The sequence below is a fragment of the Agelaius phoeniceus genome, chromosome 6 (assembly GCF_051311805.1).
Source record: "Agelaius phoeniceus isolate bAgePho1 chromosome 6, bAgePho1.hap1, whole genome shotgun sequence".
Taxonomy (NCBI): Eukaryota; Metazoa; Chordata; class Aves; order Passeriformes; family Icteridae; genus Agelaius; species Agelaius phoeniceus.
In genome coordinates, this window is record NC_135270.1 from 47,248,817 (window position 1) to 47,270,481 (window position 21,665).

At 37.4% G+C, this 21,665-nt stretch overlaps 1 protein-coding gene and 1 long non-coding RNA gene across 2 annotated transcripts in view; one reads left to right on the forward strand and one right to left on the reverse strand.

The window, feature by feature from the left end:
• NRDE2 (NRDE-2, necessary for RNA interference, domain containing) overlaps window positions 1-14,989 on the reverse strand; it is a 30,199-nt gene extending 15,210 nt beyond the window's left edge. Inside the window, exons 1-6 of the mRNA XM_054635977.2 lie at window positions 14,775-14,989; window positions 10,897-11,005; window positions 8,624-8,842; window positions 6,454-6,603; window positions 3,712-4,174; window positions 3,111-3,513 (exon numbers count right to left, since the gene is read on the reverse strand). Of these exons, the coding sequence (XP_054491952.2) occupies window positions 3,111-3,513; window positions 3,712-4,174; window positions 6,454-6,603; window positions 8,624-8,842; window positions 10,897-11,005; window positions 14,775-14,853 (1,423 nt within the window). The 5' untranslated portion in view covers window positions 14,854-14,989. The remainder of the gene's footprint in view (window positions 1-3,110; window positions 3,514-3,711; window positions 4,175-6,453; window positions 6,604-8,623; window positions 8,843-10,896; window positions 11,006-14,774) is intronic.
• A 319-nt stretch (window positions 14,990-15,308) lies between these two features.
• On the forward strand, window positions 15,309-19,422 carry LOC143694405 (uncharacterized). The gene is made up of 2 exons (XR_013182870.1): window positions 15,309-16,339; window positions 18,335-19,422. It is a non-coding gene; the product is annotated as an uncharacterized LOC143694405 (long non-coding RNA).
• The last annotated feature ends 2,243 nt before the right edge of the window (window positions 19,423-21,665 follow it).

A 21,665-nucleotide genomic window follows, 5' to 3' on the forward strand; every position in this document is an offset into this window, starting at 1 on the left:
AATATATAATTTTCATTCCAATTGTCATTTCCTTTTTCTGTATGCAAGACCTGAGTCAGAAATCCAGTATTCTGGTCAATATATTACTGCTTAAAAGTAGGGAAAAGCCCTATCCCTCACTCTTCAACAAATTATTTGTCTAACCACTGCCAGATTCCCACTGCACACTGAACTTCAGTCTCAGCTTAGAAAGGGAAGCAAAGTCCCAGTGTTCCTCTCCATATTTTGGACAAGAGTTGGAGAAGTAACAGGTATTATAAACACCTCCATTATGAGGCAGCTCAAGGACACTTCAGTGATCCTCAATCACTCCAAATGACACTCCAGTCTTAACACAATAAAAGCTGTTTAAATTGCTTTAAATCATAACAGACTTGCAAAAAACCCCAAGCCCATAAAGACTTAATCACTGACAGCTTAGAAAACAGTAAAACAGTTCTTTAAATACTACTGTTCCTTCACTAAACACACTGTCTTTGGAGGGTTTTAAACAATCCAAATATTAGGTGTCTAGATACACACATGTATCAACACAGGTTAGCAGCAACTGCTCTTCATCATCATCATCTTATATTTAGCACATGGGAAATTATTTACTCCTTATATCTGAATTTACATATGTATCAGACACATAAAAACCTGAATTCAGCAGAATATATACACTGGGCATTAAATAAATTTTTTTTTCAGCAAAGTCAATGATTATTCCTGCTGACAAAGACTCTGAGATTTCTGAAGGTATTTAAAAAACAAAAACAATTATTAAGTTTATAATACAGTCTTCCTAAGTATTTTAACTCATTTAGGCACTGTGTCAAACTGATACTGAAAAAATTGTCCTTTCCTACTCTCCCAGCTTCAGAAATGAACTTTGATTGAAAAACTCTGAATGTAGAAAATGCCTCATCAGGATTTGCTGCCAAACTGGTGCCAAAAATAAATTAGTGTAAATTTTTCTGCATTAGAAAAAAAAAGGTATTTGATGAAATGCAAAGATCAGCATTTCGTTGTGGCAAAAACTGAAAAGAGCATGAATACATACTTAATTCAGCCCATGATGCTAAGACAATTCTGCAGCTGAACTGACCTAGAAGATAAGGCTGTTTCTCCCCAACCAGGAGGTATAATTTGAAAAACAGAACTCTGTTTACACAGCAAAAATTAAGAATACTTTATATTAATCTGCTTTATATTAACAGTTCCTAGTAAATTTAAAGCATTATAAATTATTATCTCAAAATTTATGTAAAGGCTGATCTACTATTTTAAATTCAGCTTTACCTTTTCAAAATTTTTCAATACTTAAAAAAAACCACCCACCTATTTCCCAGCAGACAGTACTCCATACTGAACTGAACACTAGATGGCACAGTCCCCCACTATTTAAAATTAGAGCTCTTACACTTTATCCCTAGGAAAGGTCAAAGGTTGAAGATATAAACCTAATGTACATCTACAGTGCTACTCACCTCATAATAAGTTCGTGAAATATTCTGTATATTTATCGTAATGAACAATTTGGTAACCTTCCTAATAAGTACAATATCAATTAAAACTCAGCCCAAGAATTATATAGTTGAATCACAAATGAAGAAATCTCAAATCAAGAAGTCTCCCAGTGAAATTTCTCTAATCCTATAATTTGAATTCTGAAGAGGAAAAATAAAATACTTGAGAATATTCATAAACAAATCACTGTAGGCTTAAGACAGAACAACAAGAAATTACTTGTGGTTCTGTTCCATTCATGAATTTGAATTCATTTTCATTTTTAGCTATCTATGGATATTGCCAGCAAAAAAGTATTTAGAAAAACATCAATCTAGTATTGGTTAACTTGCTAAAGGAACTCTATTAAAAAAATCCTCACAGCAGTTGACAAACTGCTTCATGAGTCATATACCCTCAAATATGTGCAGGAAAACAAAATGAAAGAAAAACCTTCTTGTTTCCAAAACTAGATTCTGAATCAAACCTTTGTCCTGAGTATCATTCATTTTGGTGAGTGTACAAAGTGACTGAAATATTGGAAATCAGAGACAGTAGAAGCAATTAGAAGCTATCAGGCTGTACAATATGCACTGGCCAATAGAGCATTTTTCCTTTGCAGCACTTTTTGCAGTGCTTGATCCAAGATGAGTCAGCCAAAGACCATATGAGATCTGAACACCTGAAACCAATTTGGTAACCCAGCATCTCTATCTGTTAGTCCAGACTGGATATTGCATAACATCATTGCTCCAACAGGAATTACAGGACTGGATAAAAACAAGAGGCTTCTTGGACTATGATGCACATGAAAAAAAAAAGGACTCCTCCATGATACTATCTTAGATTGAAAATTAATTTTAAAATTAAAAAAAAACCAAGTCAAAAATACTCATGGTGACACTAATCTTTTCCCCTCCTCAAAGTATTCACAAATCAATAATCACAATGACACGCCAAGGTAGAGAAGTAAAACTGAAATGGATAAGTTAAGCCATTTAGCTCCAAATAAATTTAAATACCATGCCAGAACTGAGCATGAACTCATTTCTTCCCTGAATCCACTCCAGCATCCTAACTATCTGAATTATTTTCCTTCCAAGGATAATTATATAATAAATTATAAAGTGGTAGATGCATGCATAGGAGAAACACAAAAGGCATGATCACATGGTATTACAGCTTAGAATTCTCCATCTACACACTGGGATTCTCAACAAATTTTCACATCAGACTTGTAATGTTCCTCCTCTTTTCTGGATTAAAGTAATCAATTGTAAAACTTCTGAACAAGAGATAATTCTTCTTTTCACAAGTCTCCCTTTTATAAAAGCACATCTCCTGGCTGTTGGCTGTGATTCTCCAGTCTTGACATTGTGCTATAAACCACTCAGCACAATAGAATTTAATGGATGTTGTATCATAAACTGTCCTGGGGAAGAGAAGGATCTGCCATATCCATATTTGGTTGGAATATCTGCTTTAATTCTCAGCTAAGAAACCAGGATGCCAGGCATTTTGAAGAGAAGAAAAGCTTCATACAATACATAGGAAAATCTGTTCCTAATGCAGTTAGCTCCTATGAAGACCAATCTGACCATAATATGCAGAAGGAACCTTACCCAGCATAGCTTCTTCAGTGCCAGGCAGCAGAGGGTGGGACACCATGCTGCCATCCTGTACAGCTGCCAGTGTTGTCAAACATTTCCCATAGAGACTGTTGATCTTTGAAACAGAAAAGGTAGTGAATTGACTTTGACAGAACAGAAGGTATTTCTTCCACATCTCTGGATTATTGGGATGTAAAAAAATTAGCTTCTGCCATTCTTTGATCACGGCTGGTGGTTCCCAGAATTCTGTGCAAAGCTTCAGCCTGGCAAGTTTCAGATCAACATTACTTGGATTGCTTTCAATTGCCCTCTCTAAAATGGCCAGTTTCTTTTCCAAGATTAACTTGAGTGATTTTCTCCTTAATTCCTGCTCTCCGTTACTGGCATAAGGGCTAGGTCCTCTCATTAATTCATCCTAAAACAAAAAGAAACACCATTACAACCTTAGGAAGAATGATCACTAGAATAACAAGAATGCTGACATTTGTGAAGATGAGTTAACAGTTCACTCTTCACCAAGAAAATACATCCAGTTCTAAACAAATGAAATTACAATATAATGTTCATGTATTCATTACTTATAATAAGCAACAAGGTCTGTTAGAATACATACCTGAAAGGAAATAAATTCCATCCAGGCATTAATATCTCTTGGGTTTTCTCTAACTTTCTTGTTATATTCTTCCACTTTTGTCATTAGAATGGAGTTCATGTTTAGCCCAGGCTCTTGAACTGTTTGCTGTGTATTTACAGACTCATTGTCTGCACTCTTGCACCCTTTCCCTTGTAGCCACACTGTGGTTGATGGATCATAAATCCCAAGAGGATTTACTTCTGTTGTGTCAGAAGAATCATCACTTTCCACTTGGGCAACTGGTATAAAAGCAGGTGGATCAGATGGAGAATTTTTATTACAGACAAGAATCCCATCTGTGTTCAGCATCTTCACATTGCTCTTTGTAAAGTAGCGCTCAGGTCGACTCTGTGCCTGCTTCCTTTTTGATGTAGAACTGTCCCAAGTTATGCACTGTTTCTTTGCATCTATGCCAAGACAGGACTCTCCTTTCCTTTTATACCTTGAAAGGGAAGATAGAATTAAACATTCTCTAAAATACACATCAGAAAATATACCTCCTTTTTGAAAGAAATACTTTCTTTTGGAAGAAATACTTTCATTCAAATTAACCCAAATAATGTATGCATATACCTTCAAAAGTTTAGGAACCTGGTAAATTTCTGCTTATTTAAGACTTCAACTTACAAATTCCTTCACTACCATCACACTTTTACTATCACACTAAGCTTCCTCTGAATTCAACAACATATATCATACTCAAGCAGAAGAAACCCTTTTTCCTTTCCATCATTTTAAACCATGTAGACAAACCCAGAGGAAGAACAACAGACATTATTTAGGGTTACTTAGATTAGACTATTTTAAACTGAAAATGAGACACCAGTTGTTCAGTCCAGCAATTTCCTTCTGCATCCCTAAGCCTCTGTCCATTTCATATGCCAAAAAGTGGAGAGGGGTGTGAAGAGAAAAAGAAAGGCCATGTTCATAAAGGCCACAATAATCCTATGGATTAAGACAGGAAAATACCACCTTTAAATATTATCAAAGAATGTAATTTCAGTGGCAGATATAGTGACATGCAACACTAAAATAATACTTTTCATCTCAGAAAATAGCTGACAATCCAAAGGTGATAGAAAATTGAAACAAACTGTAACCAGGCAATTTTATTGCAAAGGCATAAAAAGCTACAAAAAATATAACCCATAAATTCTCCCTCCTCCACAAATAATTATATACAGTATTATTGTATATACAGTAAACAATTTTCCTGAGAAAATCAAGAAGTGTACATACATAATGCATGAGCCAACTGCAGGCTCCTTTGGATGGGCTTCTGTATTAATGCAAGGAAATGTTCTGAAGGGTCATCACAGCACCAGTAACTCACTAAGGATATTGAATGTGCAATTTCATCTATACTAACTTGAAATGTAGCATTGCATAGAACAGACACATTTTACTACAATGTCTGGGTGAAATCTGTTTTCTAAGAAAATACCTGTAGCTTTTTTTTTTTACAATGGTATCAAACTACTCAAGTAAACCTCTTGACAAATCTAGTATGAAATAATCAATACCTTCACTTTCCTTTCAGACACAGAAATGGAACCATAGAGACCAAAAGACAATTTATAACACAACCTCAGATTTCTGACCTCAAAAACACACCTTTGAATTTGCCCCATGCTGCCACCTCCAGATGGCCCTGTAGTTTGCTACACAGAGAATGTTTTTAAGAGCAATGAAAATCATGCACATTATACCCATTATTCATGCCATCTTTTGCCTTTTAAATCATTTGTCCAAAAATTATAGAATGGTTTGGGTTGGAAGGGGCCTTACAGATGATTTCATTCCAACCCCATGGGCAGACACCCTCCACTAGATCAGGCTGCTCAAAGCTCCTTCCAACCTGGCCTCAAACACTTCTAGGGATGGGGCATCCAAGTCTGAGCAGCCTATTCCAATGCCTCACCACCCTCTCAGTAAAGAGCATAAAAAGACCCTCTCCATCTTTCTTGTAGGCTCCCCTCAGGTACTGGATGGAGCCTTCTCTTTTCCAGGCTGAACAATCCCAGTTCTCTCAGCCTTTACTCAAAGGAGAGGTGCTCCATCTCTCTGCAATCAATCTGGTGGCCATTCTCCAGACTCCCTCCAAAAGGCTGATGTCCTTCCTGTGCTGGGGACTCCAGAGCTGGATACAGCACTTCAGGTGGGGTGTCACCAGGGCAGAGTGGAGGGGCAGAATCCCATCCCTTGTCTTGCTGGCCACACTGCTTTGGATGCAGCCCAGGATACAATTGGCTTTCTGGGCTGCCAGCACATATTTCTGACTCCTCATCCAATTGCTCTCATCACTGCTCTCATCCCCCAGCACCCCCAAGTCCTTCTTGGCAGGGCTGCTCTGATCTGTTCATCCCCAGCCTGTGCTGATGCCCTGAGCCAGGTGCAGCACCTTGCCATTGTTAAATCTGAAGATCCTTGCCCAGGTCCCTCTGGATGTCATCCCATCCTTCAGGAGCACTAACTGAACTACTCAGCTTAGAGTTGTGGAACTTACTGAGTGTGCACTTGATCCTGCTGTCCATGTCACTGATGAAGAACACATTAGGTAGCAGTACAGACCCCCTAGGGATATCACTTGCCACTGACACTGGTTCAACACCAAGTCAAATTTTGAAATAAGCTACTCAGTTATCTTTTCTCATCTTCTACATAAAAAGTTGCAGACAGACTCAAGTGACTTGGATACAAACAGATACAAACGTTCCATACCTTGCTATGTCCCCACGATACAAGGATTTGTAGGCCCAGTTTGCAGGGTCTGGTTTCTTGTCTATCCGGAAGGTGTCTGCTCTGGGGGCCTGGATATCATCAAGCCAAATGGAACGACTGCTGGTAACACCTGATGCTTTCTTACCTAGACTGCAGACAAGGAGAAGGAGGATATTCTGAGCATTTGTGCACATATTCAGCATTCACATAACCCAAGTTACATTAAATTTCTTCAGTTCACAGTAATTTAACTTACTCCAAGTCATTGTACATGATCCACTCTTGCAAAGTCAGTCCACGCTTTGAAAAAAACAATTAGAAATACCCTAATAGTACCATCAAATCAAAACAGTGAAAGTCCTTGCACTTCCAAAAACTGAATTTATGATTATGAAAGGTAATAACCAGATTTAACCAATCAATTTAATCAATAGCTTGGCATGCTATAATTCAAAAGCCATATATTACTACTTTCAAAATTTACTCTTGTCTTGCTAAGATGCTACAATCAAGAAAAATAAGATAACCTGTAAGAGGATTGACTAGCTGTAACTATACCCATGCATTTGATAAAATAGTGTGTATCAAAGTGGTTTATGGATTACAGTTATACACATTAACTTAAGTGGAAATTGCCACCTGCCTCTGAACTCTAGATAACTGTGAATTTCCAATCTGAATTCATGGTACAATTATGTTAGTTTTAGAGTCCTGAAAAGTTTTCTAAAATTTCACAACACTTTTCATATTCAGAGCAATTTTGTGGTTCAGGTTTCAAAACCAGTCTTTTGAAAATTCAATATTCTCTCAGCATCAAACATTTCTAGAAAGTAGTAAAAAAAGACACCATGAAAGAACTTCAACATTTTTATTCAGGCAAAGCACTGGCTGTCTGGCCCAAACCTGGCAAAACCTGGCCCTATGAACCATGCCCAGGCACCCTTCTAGCACAGATGAGTGATGGGACTGAGCAGATGGGTTCAGCACCCAAGTAATTTTTACTGTCCTTCCCAAGTCAAGGAAGCCTTAGCCACCACAAGCCAATAAAAGTTCTCATAGAGGAGGGGCCAGGTCGGGCCAGAGGTATCAGACAACACCTGCAGCACCTCTGCCACTCCTCCACAGGGAAACAACGTTACCTAGGCATAGACACAGCCCACCAACCTGCGCTTTCAGCTCCTGAGTAACCCCCCTTGAGAAAAGCAGTAAATTGGGGGAAATTCAAAGACTACCCAGACTGCATCAATTGTAACAACAATTCCTTAATGTCACCAAACCCTCACTCTATACAGGAGTAGCTATATAGTAGAGCCAGAGCTGCTGATGCCAAAGAAAACACAGGAGCCAGGGAATCAAAGAGAGGCAAAATGGCTGCTCAAACTAGCAAACATGGTGACAACCAGGAGAATGTGACTCACTGCCAGCTGGACGGGGCCACCTTGAAATGTTAAAAACCCAGCAGCTTGAGGAAAGCACAGCTAGGTATGCCAAACCTGGATACTTGCTGCATTGACAGGACCTCTTTTGCTACTCAAACATCCTGATAGTCACTACATGCCTATTTTCTTGCTCTATAAAAACATGACATCTCCACTAATTACACAGTACCTTAGAGCTCCTGGAATTAACAAAGACTTAACAAAACAATTTCAATTGCTCAAATACTCATACAGAAATATTACAAGTAGGAAGTATGAAGCAAAATATATGGATATAAAAGAAGTATTAAATCATAAATTTTGTCTTAAAATGAAAAAAAAAGGAAATGTAAACTCTGTGAGGAGGAAGTTACATTACAAGGCAAACCCAGCCACATATTAATAATTAAAAATGTTTAATGCAATCGTTCTCCAAACCCTCACAAAAGATCAGTGAAAGGAAACAAGATGCTTACAAAAACTGAACATAAGCCTCTACATGACTTCAAAAATTTATTTCATAACCACCATACCATGCCTTGTTCTGTACAACAGCACTTCACTGAATATTTTAGTCAGTTTTTTATATGATTAAACAAGTAGCTCTAAATCTGTTTCCCTTGCTTTGAATGCATGTTTAGTCAAACAAAGCTTAGAAAAAGATGATCAACCAATGGTAAAAATTTCAGTTGAAGAGACAAGCACAAGAACAAGATGGAATTACATCTTACATAATGTTAATATTTACATACTTTGCTGCTGCTTCCTTTTCACTACTTTTGCCACTTCCTTTCTCCTTGATGTGCTTAGTGTCCACCTCTGATTCGCTGCTACTGGAATCCCCTTTGGTTTTCTTTTTTGTCTTCTTACTGTGGTGATGCTTTTTCTTTTTCTTTTTCCTTTTCTTACTTGTCTGTTTCAGACTCTCATCTGTATCACTCTTCTCTGACAACTCAGATCTGGAAGAAGTCCTGCTTGGAAAAAAGTATATACATTTATATACACCCATACAGCTAAGCAGTAGAACTGTTATAGACTAGCACCAGAAGAAAATTCAGAACATTTTATTCTTTACCTTTATTCTCCCTCTATTTTTTTGAGATGGTAGCAGTAACATATAGAGCAAAAGTGAGCTAAACCTGCATTAAATCACAACTACATTTTTCAGCTGCTGGAATTACAGATGGCCAGTCTTAATGTTCTAATTGTCAAGGCATTTAGATGTGTGATCTCTATAAATAACCATCTGTTAACACTGCCAAATTAAAGAAGATGACCGAAATGATAAAATTTCCTAACTTTGCTAAACAACTTAGGTCATGTTAAAACACTGAGAAATCTTTCAGTGTGCCCTGCAAAAGTCTGAATTTTTTTCCCTGTTTTTTTTAATGACTTATATAAGAAGTATCAAATTCCAGATAAAAAAAAATTCAAAGATTCCAGATTAAAAAAATGAAATCTACCAACCAAGAAACAATTTTTGATGGCTACTCAACAAATGTTATCATATAACACAGTATAATGTAATAAATAACACTCTGTAGAACAGACAACTGAGTTATTGAGAGATCACACAAAGGACACATAGTTTTGGCAAAACATGTGTATATTATTGTATATTCCACAAAAACTCCAACACTTAATAATCAAATGAATAATGGAAGTCTTCTCTAACCCTTAATAAAAGCAGAAACTCTTTTAAAACTTTTTTTTCTGCAGTCTTTCAATGAAAAAAAGGACTGACAACTCTCATTATTCCTAATGTCAATAAAAGAAAATATTGTATTTCAGAAATAAGGCATCTCAAGCAACAGCCCTGACAGAATTTTTTTAGGGACACTAAAGAAAAAGAAACCAAAGAAGAACCATTAGCAGACCTTTAAAACAAACATGCACATTTCTGCAAACCAAACAAAGCAAACCCTCTCAAAACCACCTACCAGGTTGGAGCAATTACTTTTTATTGAACTGAGATGTAACCAATTAGTTTTTATTAAAGCAAGTACCCAAGTAATAGGCAAAACAACCCCCAAACAACAAACACCCAAACATTTTTCTGCACGCTATTTTTTGACAAAGTCCTTTTCAAAGCTAAAATTAATATGGTAGATTTATTACGTCATTCTATCTGATGGTAACTTGCAACATCCTTAACTTTATGACATGAAAGTCCTAAAAAGATTTGAAGAAATGCAGCAGAGTATATGACTGATAAACAAAACATTGATTGCATTTCAAACACACAATGCATGTAAATGCAAGACTAAGTATGGAAAAAGATGTGCTTGGTATTATAAAGATATTCTCTATCATGACCACCAACAATCAGCATAGACAAGGGAGCTTGTATCAAATTAAGAGAGACTAAGGTTTTGAACTTGACAACTACAACCTGACTGAATTCCCTGTTGAGTGCTAGTTACAGTGTAGATAAGCCAAGCACCCAGCCCAGTGAACATATTAAAAGCAGATCTTCAGCAGATGGCTGCTTAAAGCTCATTTCTGCAAAAGGATATATATAATCACCCACTTCAGCTGACCAGCATGCTCTACAGCCACACTCAACTTCATATATGTAATATTTCATTAGTTCACATCAGCAACTGTTTTTCAAAAAGTAAAAAACTCAACGGTGAAATGGCTGATTTCTCTGGTTTCCCCAGAGAAGGCACAAGATGATGCTTAATCTTTACATTATTTCAAGGGTCACTTTAGACATTCAAAAGCTAATAAAGAATGATGATTGCTCAGTTCCCTCTACATTCCAAAATAACAATCATTTAAATGCAGCTCTGAGAAAAAGAAAATAAGAATGTAATTGCATACACACAATTTCTCATTATTTTAAGTGAAAAGACATGGAAGCATTATTCATTCTTTTACACATGACTCAGTTCAGGCATTTTTAAATACTGAACAATAGAATGAAAAGCAGCTTTTAGCTTCTGAATTTGGTCTCATGTAACAAAAGATAAGCAGGACAAAAGAAAGAAGCTATTTCAAAAGACATTGAAGCACATTCTACCTTATTAATGGTGATTTTTCAGGAATGAGATTGGCAACTTCTGTAGAGCGCTGGTGCAGTAACAGTGCATCTTCTGCAGAGAAGCTTGGGTTACTAAGCCAGTCTAACTCTGTAGGTAAAACAAAGTGTGAGATCAATACAAATTAGGCTGCCATGCTTTTTAAAGTTGGGGGTTAATCTAGTCAGCAGACAGTTAAATTCACAGTAAATGTCACTAAGTCATGTGCAATAACTGAGCATACTGGAAAGCACTCAATGAAATTTCATTTTAGCTCAAACTGAAAGCAGACTCCATGTTTAAAACCCAGCTCTATACATAAAAAAAGAATCTATCTAACATTCATTTTTACAATTTAAAGGTTCTAACTTTATATATTTATAGACTGTAAAAATTTGTTATATAAGATCGTTTACTGTATCATAATATATTTACTACTATGTATCGATTACACATTAATTTCTATATACAATATAAAATAGAATTAGTTACATATTTTAAAAATGAAATTTAAAAATTACAGAAAAGCCTAATAAAACAAAAGGTATAGTTAATGAATGTGATAACGCTTATACAAACTAACAAAAGTGTACTTTATTGACTGTGTGGAAAATATTTTTAACACAGTTTTATTGATAGGCACATCCATTACTGAGAAGACTACTCAAGTGTTTTATACATGGCTAAAACATGGCACTGGATTCTCAGTTCTCTAACCACTGAAATATCATTAGACCTTTCAACAGTGTGAAAGAAAGCTATTTGATGCTAATTTGGATATACACTAGTCAGCATTAAGCATTCTGCATCTAAGTCACCAGATAAGATCAGACATGGACAGAACATGGAAGAGAAACTTTTTGTCACAATTTTACAGATATTACAAGTTTTATAATGATTTTCACAGGGTTTTCATATCTAGAATTCCTTTAAGCATGTGAAATTTCTTTGCTATTTAACAACAAAAGTTATTTTGCATAAATACAGAACTTAAAAGCAGTCCCTCCAATGCCACACTGACAGAGATAACATGAGGAACAAATTTAGTCTCCCTGCCTTTCCTCCATGCTCTTTACAATCACTTTTTTTTTTCTTCCTGTCCTTTCTTGTCTTTGTGCTCTTGACTACACTGACCTCTACTCCTTAAACAACAAGAACTCACTGTCTATCAAGCCATATACCTCTCTTCCTTTCAAAGTATTTATTTCAGAAACAGAATTTTGGTATGAAAAGCTTTCTTTTGGTATGAAAATGTCCCTGAGCTGTTGTCCACAAAAGGATTTAAAGCAGAGTAGGCTGCAAAACAGTTTGTTAACCTAAATTAAACACATCAAGAAACACAAAAAATAAAGCAAAGCTACAGTGTGTGCTTCCCACGAGTCCATCCCCATTGAGAAAGGCCCCATGAGGAGTGATCGCCTCCCTGGCTCTTGAGCCTCCATCTCTGTGCATAGGAGAATCCACAATTCATGGCACTGTCAAGACCAAAACACACTCCACATGTCCAGCCAAAACCAATATGCTGCAGAACACCACCATGCACCATTTCCCAGCCTGTGCCTGGAGCTTGGTTCTACCTGAGCAGGTAAGATCAAACTGCATCTTTAATGCATTGAAGAATCACTCTGTGAAAATCAAGCCCTGTGGCACAGTCAATGCACCTCTGTGGCTACAGCAGGGAAGCTCAGAATTCTCCAAGTACAGTATCTTCTGAAGAATTTAACCAAATTGACCTATTACTCAGAAAGATATGAGCAATTTTTGCCATTATGCAACATTCAAGTTCAAACTGCTTGCAAATAATCTCAAGTGTTCAGTTAGCTGGATGCAAGCATTTCAAACATCACAATGCATTCCAAACTTTAAAACACTATCTCTTCATTTGTTAGGCTTTCTTCTTGGGGAATGTCTAAGAAGTTTATCATTTTTGCAGAGGAGATATAAAAGACCTATTTTTCAATAATATGCATGTACTTGTTACATGCTTATGAGCAACAGCAACAGCAATCGAATGACATTCTCTTTATACCTTCTCAAGCAGAAAGAAAAATTAAGAATTTACAGTGCATGTCTACAGAGACAATTTTTAAGAGTTACATGAAGTCTTTTGATGCCTCTCAGGATCCTGAAAATCTGCTTTCAGCAAAATTCACTGCATTGTCTGACCTACAGCATAGTTCATATGCAAATAATGCTTTCTAATGTCAACAGGGTTACTTATCACCACTGCTCTCTTCATGGCTACACATACATTCACAATTTATCTTCTACCAAACACTAATTAAGCTTGACAACAACATATGCTTGTATCAAAGCATATAGAAAATTGCAGCACCCTGGTGGCTGCTGCAACTCAGCAACTGAGCAGCATAGGAAGCAAAAGCACCGCTTCTGTTTCTGTTTCAAACAGCACTTCCACTTCAGAAATGGTTTAGGAAAGTTTTTAAAAGTATGAGACAGAGTGGTTGCTGCATGAAACATGACCAACATATATACATTATTACTTCAACTTTTACAGTAAAGCTATGAAGCAGTCCTAAATGTCTGCTAAAAGCACCTTAATTTTACTTAACATTAAAATCAAAATACTCTGGGATCTCTGTATTATGATGCACTTTGGCTTCACATCAGGTCTGAGCAGAGAACCATCTATCAGAGAGACAGATGCCTGTCAAGTTCTCAAGTTCTCACAAGCTGAATGTGTGAAATTTGATATACACTGCCATAAATGTGGTTCTGAGTTAATATTTAATTTTTATAACTCACATTAAAATGTCGTTGTCAACAACAAAGTACAATATTTATTAAAACATAAACCAAACAAATTATGTTCCAGGTTTGTCAATAATTCTCACAGAAAAAGCTTCCAGTATACTGAAATGTAAGTCATAAGCAGTGCTAACAACTGAAATCTGGATCCAAAAGTCAGTCTTACGCCTTTTTCTGTATAATCTGATCTTCCAGACAGTGGAAGGTGGCCTGAAGCGACATAGGCTACTGTAACAAACTTAAAGGCTAAATTCCTAAAGTTTTAAAATATAACCGAAGTCTTATTACCAGAAAATTTTACTCTATCTCTGCCTGACAGAGCAGCTCTTCTATTCCTACAAACTATAGTTTGGCATCTTATTATGTCCACTACTCCCTACACCAAATGTCAGAAAGGATCCTGACTGCAGCTAGAACATCTCTGTTCAGGCAGAGTGAGTATCAACCACTGCTATGCCATCAGGGGTAATGCAGAACTGGCTAGAACAAAAAGCTAATGCACCATACGACTGGACCAAACACACAAGAAATGGAGCCTAGGGAAATAATTCTTTGGTTTCCCTTTGCTGCGGTGTCCAGGGAATGGGAAGATTTAAGGGTGGCAAGCAAAAGGAAGGGTTAGTTCAAATCCCGTTCAGCAGAATAAATAAACTTAGTACCTACTTCACCGCTTGGCATTACACCAGAAAGTGTTATTTACTTTAATATTATTATTTATTTTATTAAAAGTATTACTCGCTAGACATCAACAGTCAATGTGATACAATGAATCACAACCTCACTTGTAACCTTCCAAGAAAGTCCTTTCCAACTATGATGTGGCTTAATAAGCAAGGAATTAAAAACACTTTTCAAGACACCCAAAGCTAGTGGAGAAAAAAGAAAAAAAAAAGAAAATAAAAAGAAAAAGAAAATAACAAAACTAACGACAAACCCAAAGCCCCCGTGCCGCGCTCCGCAGCCTCTGGGGGCGATGGGCCCGGGCCCGGTGGCAGCACCGCCCACGCCGCCGCTACACGGCGGGGCCAAACACGGCCGGAGGGGGCCGGTGGCGGGTGCCGGGGGCCGCTGGAGAGCTGTTAGGGGAAAGGCGGTTCTCCCAGGACTTTACCTCTCGTGGAGCCCTCGGAGCTGCCGGCGGGGGGCTCCCCTGGCTGGGCGGCCCCGGCGAAGGCCGGGAACAGCGCCATGTCCCGGCGCCGCCGCCCCCCGCCCGCGCTGCCGGCGGCAAGATGGCGCCGCGGCGCCGAGCGCGCTGGGAGTGGTAGTTCTTCCGCCCGGCCCCAAGATGGCGGCTGGGGGAAGGAGGGCTGGGCGCTGGGGTCGCTGCTGTGGCCGGGCGGCTTTTTGTGGGACTCCGCGGATTGTGCGCCTTACGCCGCCGCACTGCGGGACTGGAGCAGGGAAGTGCTGCGGGAAGAGGCGGGAGCAGTTTCCAGAGCCAGCCCGTCCTTCCCACCGCCCTCATCCCTCATGAAGCTCCCCGGGACAGAAGGCCCGAGCGGTCTCGGGAGCCGGGAATGCTCGGCAGTGTTAAAGGCGCTGCTGGGAGAGGCCAGGCGGCCTTTGCTGGTAACCAGTGCATGCCCGGAGCGCCGGCCAGCCTGGCAGCCTGTCCCAGCACGGGAACAAATAACCCCCTGACCCCGGAGCCACCCTGCGTGTCCGATAGCATCCAGGAGCCTGCCCTCCACTAAGGAACTGGAAAAATCATTTTTTATGTTTTTCACTTTGTGCTTTCTTGGACAGGATGTTCCGCTTCTTAATTATGTATTGTCTGAAACAGTATTTCCTTTTTTTCCTCTAGCCAATGCCTGATTCTTGTATTGTGAGGAAAAAATAAGCACCCTATTCACTTTTTCTGCAAAATTATATACCCTATTAATATACTTCAGTATTCTTCTTTGACTATTTTGAAAAGTTTGCCTATTTGCTTTGTATGCTAAAGCCACTCCATAATAGTGTCCTTGTTGAATTTCATTCGTTCTTCTAAATTCTTACTAATACTATTGCATGACCACAATTTCATGCAATGATTAAGGTGTACAGTGAGTTTAGGGATTATATGGAATTACGATGACTGGTTTGTTTTGTGCTCCTTTTCCAATGCCTTCTGATCATTCTGTTTGACTTTTGTCTTCTCCTGAGCTCCAGAATCTGTCAAGAGACCATTTGTGATTGGCAAAAGATAACAGTAACTACAGTTTCTAGATGATAGGGTTAGCTTCCCTATACACACTGCTTCACATATACCAAACTGACTATTTTGTCATTTTATAATTCATCTTTTAAAAACTTCAGTGACCTTTCTCAGTCAGATTTCCAGTTGATTGCTGTGAATACCTTTGCACCATCTGCACACTTTGTCAACTCCATGGTCCCTGCATTTGCAGCCCTTTTTTAGATGTTGATGACTTAATCCTTTAGAAAACTCTAAAACTATTTCTTAATCCTTGTTTCCTACCTTAAGTTTATTATTAGTTCATAAAATGCTATTAATCAACAGGAGATAAGTATGAAAGTACAGAGAGAAGAGGATTCAGAACAAAGCAGTGATCTGATCATGGACACTGATAGTCTGGAAGTCACCAAATGAGTGTGGCCTGATTGCACACTTGGAAAGTTTGTCTTTAAGTGTACACTCACCTACTGATGTGGAGCCAAGTTTTTGTTCAGGTATGTTATCATCTATGAAGTTTTGTAATAAAACATTAGAATGTAGAAAATGTAGTATTCTATAATATATAGCAATATATATCCACCTAGAACTCATACAGGAGATAGGGAAGACATCTAAAAGAAGCACATTACCAATTTTGAAGAGAGAATTACAAAATAATTATCTTGCCACATGCATGTTTTGGCCTTTATCCTGAGAACAGAAAATGTATGTAATTTTGCAACCTGCAGTTGTCTTTCTGTCTGCCTGGCATAATTTCTCCAAGTAGTTTTAGAACTCATGATTAGTATCAACCAAATTTAAAAGAAGGTTCCATGTTATTACATTACTGCAAATCAAATGAGAACAGATTGGAACTCAGAGCAGGATTTTGAGTGGGAGCAAAACTCCAATATGCATGCAGTTCACATTGGGAGACTGACCTACTGAGAAAGTTGAGGCAGAACTCTTCTGTTAATGGAAATATTTCTTATAGTCATATTTGGATAGTTCCTGAAATCTGCCAATGTGTTTATTTTGCATACTTCAGCAATGGGAAAACTACCACCTATCTACAGAAGAATAATTATTTCCCTCTTCTCTTATGAGTGAGACTCAAAGCCCTTTCAAGATTTTGATGCTCTAGTGCAAGATAAACTAAATAGATTTAATAAAAAAAAATTCGTCTATTTGCTGAATGTAATTTTTCATATTGTCTCTGAGCTGCTCACTCTGATGGTAGCTAATGGTTTCTCAACAAAGAGAATACAGAAAATGTGCTTTTTGAGAGTAAAGCAAATGGCCAAAGAGAGAGTTTATAAGAATCCTAAACACAGATTTATGCCATGTCCCTGAAAGTTAAACCAAATTATGGCAAAAGGATGAGAAGGATACATTAATAAACAGTTATTGTTGCCATACATCTGGTACTGTGACAAAGAAAAACCCCAACCAAACAAACATATTTAACACTACCACAAAATTGAAAGCAGTTATCTTCCATTATCACAAATGAAGTTAAACTTGTGTCAATGTTGCTTTTAGATTATTTCACAAGTAGTTACTATTTAAAGTTGGCCCTGTGGTAAAATCTCCTGCTTTGACATTTCCTTGTACTATTGAGTGAGCAGTGTTCATGCTGATGAAGTGGAGTTTTCTGCAACATATCCAGTGTATTAAATAAATTGGTTGCCTCAATGCAGTTGAGCCACACTTTTCCTTAGGATTCACTAAAAAGCCTGACCAAAGGACCTCTTGATGTCCAGAGTAAAGAAATACCCAGCAGTTTCTTCAGTTCTATCCTGATAAAAGCAAACCATCAAGCCTTTTACATTACAGACAAAACCACAGTAGCTGCATATTTAGCAACAAATTTCAATTACTAGTGTTCTCTTCAGTTGTACTTATCTGTTATATTACTTGTACAATAAGTATTTTAGGTGATGATATTGTATAATACTGCTAGTACATTTAATGTATCACATTTTCTCCTCAAAGGACCTACTTTGCAGGTCAGTATGTTTATGCTTCCTAGAGTCTTTTATACAGAGATTTTGAAAACTACATTATAAAAATGCAATTCTACTGCCTTCTTACAATGTAATAAACAATACCTGAATAAAGTCTTAGCAGTTTAAATTATTAATAAAATAGGGCTATAAAATTACATGTGAAAGGTGCAAACATTTTTCCTTCCACAGACAAAATTAAACAGAAAGTAAACATATACAAGTTGATGGATGCATTATTGCTAATATTTTCACAAAGGCTGTCAGGCCCTCTTTCTAATGCTTTAATAAATCTGGTGGTTTATTTACTGATCCAAGTCCTATCTGTAAAATCTTCACTTATGAAAAGCTTGCTGGGCTATCAAATGCTTGCTGGGTGGATCAGTTATTGCAGGTATATTTGTGATGGACATATGTAATAAAGATAACTGGTTCAGTTCAGATATGCATTCTGATGCTACACTTCAAAAACTTAAAGGAGTTCTCCTGACTTGATTTTTTCAGGTGGCATGGAAGTGCTGGTCTTGAACTTCAAATTGAAGCCATGGTCAAACTGATCCTGTAGGCAAGTTTGAAATATGTGTACACTGTTCCACTATACAAAACAAAACCAGCAACAACATTAATATGAAAAATCTGTATCAAAGCCATATTCTAGACTGGTCTGTGAGGTGTTTAGACATAAACCTCAGACTTGTAAAGTATTTTAAATTCTGCTATGTATTCATGTATGCATATGTGAATATAAGTCTGTATTTCTATATCATTCCAAAAAAAGTTCCCAGTACATTTACTGGGAACAAAGCACAGTAGGAGAGGAAGGAGGTATTTTGCAGACATAAGCATATTTTGTGTGCTAGAATGGCCCACTAGCATTTTATACAAGCCTTCTCAGGGTGAAGACTAGAGAATTTTAAGAAATCCAGAATGATTAAAGCTTCTTATACATATCCAGACCCATACAATTTTATCCAGTTTCTTTTTGCAGAGAAAAGAGGAGAGGAATTTTAGTTCTTAAAAAAATACAGACCAAATTTACCAAACAAAACACCCCACCCCACATCCACCCTTATTTTTGGTCTATTTTTATATTTTGTACCCTGTAGTTCTTCCACCTTTCTTTTTAAAATACCATAGGAATAGATCCTTCTTTAAGAAAAATGCACTTGACATACTTCTTTTACTCTCAAATCAAAACAAGTGTTAAATGCTAATGTTAAAGTGTTAATTTTGTCAGAAAACATTCAACTTACTGCATAATTTTGAGGTGACTTTGTGACATTATTTGTGCAGCCACAGGTGAAGCTTCCAGTTACTGTAATGAGGTGGGGTTTTTGGTGCCTTGGGATCATAGGATCAGGTTTTAATTTGGAGGAGGAGTCATATTCCTAATGAACCTTTCAAAATGCAGCCTATGAAACAGCATGCTTAAATAGTCAGTATTGTAAAAATAAATAAGCTATACCAACAGTCAGGATTTTCTGTTGTGTTTAGCTATTCTGCATTTCCCTGGATTTAATGATTTCTTATGTAAAACCCATGATAATTTCTCATTAGGCTTTTCCCCAAAATAAAGTTGATCTTGCCATTTATCCCTGGTCTCTAATCTTCTGTGGACATATGTCCAGAAGGGATGGTCTGAGCCACTGAGTTCAGCCTTCTCTGCAGAAAACCTCACCCCACAGGTGTGTTCAAATATTCAATTTTCAAATTTGTTGGCCTTTTCTACCCACAGCTCCTGCAGAGAGACAGGTCCAGAACCATTATGTTCCAATGCTTAGAAACATCCTGACTTCCTCCTTAATTCCATTTATGTTTATATCCATCTCTTTCTGGGCTAGCAATTTCCTATGGCTTAAAATAGCTCTCTGCTTCATGAAGGTGCTAACCTGGATGTAATCTATGCACAGACAGCAATCATATGCCACTCAGCCTTTCTGCCATTAAGCAATTTAAAAATATTCAGTGCTCAGTCCACTAAATTTTTTGCACTTTTCTCAGTTCATATTCTGAACTAGAATTGTACACAGTATTCAAGACACAGTGGTACTTCTCAGTCTCTACTGGAAATATTCTACATCCCTGCATTTAATGTACAGTTGGCTGAATCATACTAGTGGCTCATAATGACCATAATGAATAATTGTAATTGGGCATTTCCAAGCAATTGCTTCCCTTATATGAATTTCTCCTATTATACCAGAAAACCTTGTTATTAATCCTTAAGGACACTGCCTTCTATTTCTGTATTAAATTCAACTTTACTTCCATAGAATACCTGTTTTATAGGATTGAAATTTTTGATTTGGCTCATTGTGAGCAATGCCTCTGGTTTTGCCATCAGCAAGTTTAATTAGCACATTCTTATTTTTGTGTCATTGCCTTTGTTAAATAATGTTGGCCAATAGTTGGTGTAAGGAGCCCCCACTGAACTCCCTCTTTAGTCTCATAGTCCCCTTTCCAGCACAGACCTATTCTCATCCCTCTTTTAGCCACTTCTTCATCTATTTCTTGTGCTGTTTCCCATTTCACCTAATAATCTCACAAGTGAAACATTGTCAAATGCTTTACTGAGATAAAAATTAATTGTATCTAACATGTTTCCATCCTAAAAATTCTGCTGCCATTAAAATACACTCATGGTCTATGTTTGGTAAACTTGAACTGCATTTTATCCCATCTTCTGTTTATTCCCATACTGTTCATTCATTCTAAGCTTTAATTGCAAATATAGCAAATGTTTATAAAATAAAAATGAAGCTTGTTATATAGCACACCACAAGTGGATTAAAATCTCTACCACAAGCCATAAAACTTCATTCCCTAGTTTTTTCACTAGTCAGTAATGCTCCCCATCCCTTTGAATAAGTTGAGCTCTCCTAGTTTAGTTTCCACCCCACAGTTCTTTTCCCTTTGTGTATATTCACTTCTGGCTTTGTCTTTCTTTTCTACATCTTTGTCTGTTCTGAAAGCTGCAAAATTGCTCATTAGGCTGGGGCATGCAACTAGATGATACAAAACCTTTAGGGCTCCCCCTTCTTATGTGCTAGTTGCAATTTGCTGCCTATATTGCCAAATAGTCTTTTTGTTTCAGTCTTCTGCAAGACCTTGAGTCTGCACCTCCAAGACTCCAAATCGTAGCTTTCTTGATTCATTCATTTCCCTTCTCCATTCTACACAGAGCTTTTCCTTGTTTCTTCTCTGACTGTGAAGGTTACTCATCCCTCTTTCATACTTGGAATGTAAATTCCAGACATTTTTTGTATCTGTGTTAGATAAATTCCAGATCTCTGTCATGTCTAAGCCTGATTTATTACCTCAATTACTATGTCTAGTTTATCAATATTTGTTCTTATAGTATTAAAAAAGCTCTATAAAACTTTGTCAAAACAGTTTTGTTTATTCTTCCATTTCAGTTGGATTTTTCAGCCAGGTGGGTATGGAGAGAGGACTGTTCTGTTTTTAATTTAAACACAACCAGTTTCCTTCCCATCTTTACTACCTACATAAATTAGTCTAAAATAGCCTCAGTTTGTGCCCAGTAAATAAATAAAAAAGCTTTTGTTGACACTTGCACAAGTACCTGAGCTGTACCTGAGCATTAGCAGCCCACATTTTTCACTGTACAACTGCATTTTTTAATCTGTCTTCAACCTTGCCAGAAATCTTCCTCATTCCCATGGTTTGCCAACAACTGAGCTGAGATGCCCACAGATTTTCCTTTCTCCAATCTCCATTTGTGCTGCAAAATTACATTAATTCAGCTGCCAATGAGACCATAAGCTTTCCTCAGTTTTCTAAAAAAATTCAATCTGTAAGTAATATCACATAGATA